Raw genomic sequence first — 6,000 nt, 5'->3', positions numbered from 1 at the left:
TATACTGAAAAGCCTATTTTGGGTTGTATTCCTGTGTAATCCCATGCAAATTGTTGGTCTTTTTCAGAAAGTCAAAAAAGCAAAGTTTTGTGTAATTGCAATTGTTCCCATTCGTAATCCTTTCTCTTATTTCTTAAAAAAGTAACCCACAGCTGCATAAATCACTATTATCGTTAATATACTGAGTCTTGGTTAATGAATTCTGTGATTGGAGTAGGAGCGGGATTTCGAATTTTGACGGCGCGCCGTGCGCCATGTCCTTGGCAGCTCCCCGTAGCCGGAGCCCGGGCGTGGTTACCGGGGGGACGGTGCGGCCTGGGTCGAGCCGCCGGGCGTTTGGCGACTTTTCCAAGCCGGAGCTGAGCTCTCCTTGGGACGGGGATGTGGCTGGGCTCGGGCCTGACGCAGCGCAAATGGGAAACTTGTTCGGCAAGAAGAAGCGGTCCCGAGTGACCGAGCAGGATAAGGCCGTGCTGGTGAGCGGAGGGGAGGGGAGGCGGCCCGGGACTGTCGGGGGCCTGGGTGTGGGGGAATGAGGCGCCCGCCCGGGTGTTCCGCCCCTCTCCGTCCTTCAGCCGCCGGGCCTCCTCCGTTCCTTCGTTTCTTCTTCCCTCCCCTCCACTCCTTCCTTCCTTCCTTCCCCTCCACTCCTCCCTCCCCCCTCCTTCCCCTCCACTCCTCCCTCCCCCCTCCTTCCCCTCCACTCCTCCCTCCCCCCTCCTTCCCCTCCACTCCTCCCTCCCCCCTCCTTCCCCTCCACTCCTCCCTCCCCCCTCCTTCCCCTCCACTCCTCCCTCCCCCCTCCTTCCCCTCCACTCCTCCCCCCCCTCCTTCCCCTCCACTCCTCCCCCCCCTCCTTCCCCTCCACTCCTCCCCCCCCTCCTTCCCCTCCACTCCTCCCCCCCTCCTTCCCCTCCACTCCTCCCCCCCTCCTTCCCCTCCACTCCTCCCCCCTCCTTCCCCTCCACTCCTCCCCCCCCTCCCCCTCCCCCCTCCCCCTCCCCCCTCCCCCTCCCCCCCTCCCTCCCCCCTCCCCCCTCCCTCCCCTCCCCCTCCCCTCCCTCTCCCTCCCCCTCCCTCCCCTCCCCCTCCCTCCCCCTCCCCCTCCCTCCCCCTCCTCCCCTCCCTCCCCCTCCCCTCCCCTCCCCTCCCTCCCCCTCCCTCCCCCTCCCTCCCCCTCCCCTCCCTCCCCCTCCCTCCCCCTCCCTCCCCCTCCCTCCCCTCCCTCCCTCTCCCCTCCTCCCCTCCCCCCTCTCCCCCTCCCCCCTCCCCCCTCCCCCCTCCCCCCTCCCCCCTCCCCCCTCCCCCCTCCCCCTCTCCCCCCTCTCCCCCCTCTCCCCCCTCTCCCCCCCTCCCCCTCTCCCCCTCTCCCCCCCTCCCCCCTCCCCCCTCTCCCCCTCTCCCCCCCTCCCCCTCCCACCTCTCCCCCTCTCCCCCCCTCCCCTCCCCCCCTCCCCTCCCCTCCCCCTCCCCCTCCCCCCCCTCCCATCCCCCCCCTCCCCCCCCCCCCCCCCTCCCCCCCCTCCCCCCCCTCCCCCCCCCCTCCCCCCCCCTCTCCCCCTCCCCCCCCCTCTCCCCCTCCCCCCCCCCTCCCCCCCCCCCTCCCCTTGCTTATCCTCTCTCCGAGGCCCCTACTGACTTAGGGTCTGGCATTTACACCTGTCAGTCATGCCTCAGCTCCTTACAAGTGGTGAAGCACTTTTGAATCACTGCATGGTTTACAGGTTATTTGGCCCATTGAGTCCCCACTGACTCCATGTAACAGCAGTCCTGCCAGTCTCTTTCTCAACAGCCCTGCAAATTTTTCCCTAAGGATTTCACGCAGCAATTGAATCTGCCTCCACAGTACTGCATTTGATTTATATTGTCACATAGCATGGAAACGTGCCCTTACGTCCAAGCCGACCATCGAATACCCATTTATACCATAACAAAAACAGAAATGCTGGAAGAACTCAGCTAGTCAAGCAGCATCTGTGGAAAGAGAAACCAATTAATGTTTCAGGTCAAAGGTCCTTCATCAGAACTGGTTTCTCTCTTCACAGATGCTGCTTGACTGGCTGAGTTCTTCCAGCATTTGTGTTTTTGTTTCAGATTCCAGCATCTTCAGTTTTATTTGTTTTCTACACCCATTTTCTAGCATTTGATCTATAGCTTTCTGTGTCTTGGTATTTCAAGTGCTTGAATAAATACTTAAATCTTGTGAGAGACCCTGCCTCCACCATTCCCTCGAGCGGTGTGTTCCAGATTCCAACCATTCTCTGGCTGAAAATAATTATTCCTTGGTCATGTCTAAACCTCCTACCCATTACCATAAACCTATACCTTCAGGTTTTAGACACCTCTGCTATGGGGAAAAGTTTCTTTGCTTTCTGTGCTCTTCATAATTTTGTATGCTTCATTCAAGCAAACCCCTCTGCCTAGCATCCTGCACCCTGAAGAAATCAAACCCAGTTTATACAGTCTCTCTGCATAACTGAAATGTTCCATCCCATCCTAAATATCCTCTACACCCTTTCCAGTGCAATCATGTCCTTTAGTGCAGTGATCAGAAATGCACAGAACACTCGAGCCTCTTTTTTAAATTTTCCCTCATGTCCCTTTGGACTTTGTCAATCACCTACATTCTGTTTTTTCTGGTTCCTGACCCTGTTAATAATGAGAAAAATTTCTCTTTCTTTCTTTTTCAATCTTTTTATTGAATTTCAAATTAATTCAAATTGATATACATAACATTAATAATTATACATATGATACAAAGAGATTGGAATAACAATGACAGTTAATATTTATACTCACAAGGAGTAAAATATGTAATCTAGACCTCCCGCACTCTTGCTAAGTGTACATGATGGAAAAAAAAATTGAAAAGAAATTTAATTATATAAAGAGAAAACCCCCCAAATCAAAAAAAAAGTATAATATTAAACAAAAGCAAACCAAAAACTTCAAAGAAAAAAAACTGGACTGATATTTCTTCGATTTAAAAAAAACACATTCTTATGTCGTCAGCTCCGCTCCTCTATATTCAAAGGTTATTGAAGAGGATTCGAAAAAGGTCCAATTTCTCTATATACTGTTTATCCCCTTTTTGATTTTAAATATATTTATCAGGTCCCCTTGCAACCATTCTGTTCCAAGGAGAACAATTCCATCTTCTTTAGTCTATCCTCATAAAGTCCCTCATCCCTGGAATCCATTTAGTAAATACATTTTGCATCCTTTCCAAAGTGTGGTGCCAGAACTGGATATAATACTCCATTGAGAGCTGAACAGATACTGTATGAAGGTGCACTGTGACTTCATTATCCTTGCATTCTATGGCTCTATATATAAAACTCAGGTTCCTGCATGCTGCTTAGTTTAACTACTTGCCCTGCTACTTTCAGCAGACAATGCATGTGTGCCCCCTCCTCATCTCTCTATTCCTGTATCTCTTTTAGAATTGTTCTATCTATTTTGTTGCTTCTCATTCTTCCTACCAAAATGTGACACTTTGCATTTCCCAGTGCTAATTTTCATCTGTCACATCCCCATCTGCCCATTCCAGCAGCCTGTCTTTGTCTTATTGAAGCCTAATGTCATCCTTCTCAGGGTTCGCAGTGTCTCCAGGTTTTGTTTTGTCATCTGCAAATTTGGTCATTGTGTCCTATACATCCAAATCTTCAGAATAGATTAGAGGTTCTAGGACCAACCCTTGGTAAACGCTACACTTTTCTCCAATCCAAAAAGCAGCCTTTTGCTATCAGTTTTACTTTCTATCTCTGCTATTATAGCCCGTTTTATTCCTGGGGCTGCAATCTTGATAACAAGTCTATTTTGTACACTTTACCAAATACTTTTTGGATGTCTATGTATACCACATCAACTGCACTTTCTTGGTGAACCCTCTATCATTTAAAAAGTTACATATAATTTGCTTTTAACAAATCCATGCTGGCTTTCTTTTCAGATAGGCAACTTGGTTGGCATGGATGAGTTAGACCGAAGGTCCTGTTTCCATGCTGTAGAGCTCTATGACTCTGATTCCTACCACTAACATTGCCTGTGTCAAACTATCAATGCCACCCCCAGACATGCCCATTTCTTTGCAGTCCTGCCTGACATAGCACTTTCCATACTGTGTGATCTTCACCTTTTAACTCATCCAAAACTCTCCTTTCTTCATGAAGTTGGCAAACTGTCACTCATCCTCTCTCCTCCTGACTTGTGTTGTCTGGTCCTCCAAGTTTTCCATTTAAAAATGAAACTTTGTACTTGGGCTTTAGTTTCAAATTTATATCAAACTTTTGCAGTTATCATCTCAACACCTTGCATTTCTATTGAACTTTATACTACAGCTTAACATTTGTAGAATTATTTCTAATCATCTGTAGTTTTACACTCACCAGATGACTTTGATTCTGACATTTTGTGCATCTCTCATTCCTTTGCCCCACCATTTATCCACCTCTTATTAGAACCACTAAAACCTTTTAATTTTCCATAATTTCCATCTTTAATTACAACTCAGAAGTGCCTAAGGATGAGTGAACTAGGCATGAAATGAGTCTAAAATTGTTCATTTTGACCAGACCATTAGACTTTGGAGCCAAGGAAGAATGATTCTCATAGCAAACGCAATGATTGTTCCTTCCTAACTTTTTGTAAAGACTCAGTTCTTTCCAGTGTGACCTGAGCTCAAAGCCCAAGATCCTTAGTTCAGTATCTTTATTCAGAATTAATTGTAAGTATACTCAAACTCGGGTTGAGGCACTGGCCCTGACCCTTTATTTGTTTGTTGCATCTTAGTCATGGGGTTCCAATGAAAGGTCATCAACCTGAAACATTAACTTACTTTGTTTTGTTTACATGTTATCTATCTTCTAAGATTCTACCTGATCTGCTGAGTATATTGAATTTAGTTTGATCATTGGTAGACAAAGGAAATGTGTGAACGAGGAATTTTAAGTAGAAAGTCACAAGGATGTCTCCATTGGTATTATAGACATCCTGAAAAGTAATGCTGAAAAGACATCCTCTCCAGTATACAAAGCATAAATAGAAATGGGAGTAAACCATTCAGCCCCTTGTGTCGACTCCGCCATTCGGTGAGATCACAGCCGATCTCTTATCTCAGCTCCATTTACCTGCACTAATCCCATAATCCCTTTATTCCAGTTTTTAAAATCTGTTTAAAATGTGTCTTGAATATATATATATAGTGACTGAGCATCCACAGCCCTATTGGGTAGTGAATTCCAAAGATTCACCTTCCTCTGTGAAGAAATCTGATCGTAGTCCTGAATGGCTGACCCCTTATATTGAAAGTATAAGGTTCTAGACATCCCAGTCAGGGAAAACATCAACTGTTTATCTACCCTGTCAAGCCCCTATTTCAAGGAGATCACCTCTCATTCTTCTAAAACTGACAAAGTACTGGCGTGGTCTGCCTCATCGCACATACAATAAACTTACCAGCCCAGGAATCTTTTCTGTGTTTCATCTGTCTAAAGTATATATTTTTGATAGGGAGACCAGACCTGTGCATGATATTCCAGATGAGGTCTCATTGCAGCTTTGTATAATTGAAGCAAAATGTCTCTTGTACTGAAATCCTCTTGTGGTAAAGACCAATGTACTGTTTTCCTAATATCATAGGAAATAAAAGCAGGAATAGACATTCAGCCTCTCAATTTTAAGAAATGTTCTTGTTTGTACATGTGTCACCAGTAATTTGCATTGAACTACAACACATTTTAAATGTTTTTTAAAATATTAATTTAAGTAATAAAGCAAAGGTTAGAGAAGATTGGTTAACAGTTATTGTTCCAAGTTCTAGCCAAAGTCTATAAATAACTTGTGAAAGGAATTTATTTCTCGAAGAGGAGAAATATGTGGAACAGTCGGCTTAGTCCAAGAGGAGAAAGCAAATTACCTCCAATTTTTTGGTGTTTAACATTACTTAATGTTAAACACCAAAAAATACCCATTACTTAAAGGATTGAGGTACAACAAGTG

General features: G+C 46.2%; 1 protein-coding gene across 1 annotated transcript in view; it reads left to right on the top strand.

The window, feature by feature from the left end:
* Positions 1-210: 210 nt before the first annotated feature.
* Positions 211-6,000, top strand: part of chmp6b (charged multivesicular body protein 6b) — a 33,031-nt gene continuing 27,241 nt past the window's right edge. The window contains exon 1 of the mRNA XM_052032798.1: positions 211-476. Within this exon, the coding sequence (XP_051888758.1) occupies positions 255-476 (222 nt within the window). The 5' untranslated portion in view covers positions 211-254. The remainder of the gene's footprint in view (positions 477-6,000) is intronic.

This window comes from Pristis pectinata, chromosome 18 (genome assembly GCF_009764475.1).
Source record: "Pristis pectinata isolate sPriPec2 chromosome 18, sPriPec2.1.pri, whole genome shotgun sequence".
NCBI lineage: Eukaryota > Metazoa > Chordata > Chondrichthyes > Rhinopristiformes > Pristidae > Pristis > Pristis pectinata.
This window is presented reverse-complemented; position numbering and strand designations above follow the sequence as displayed.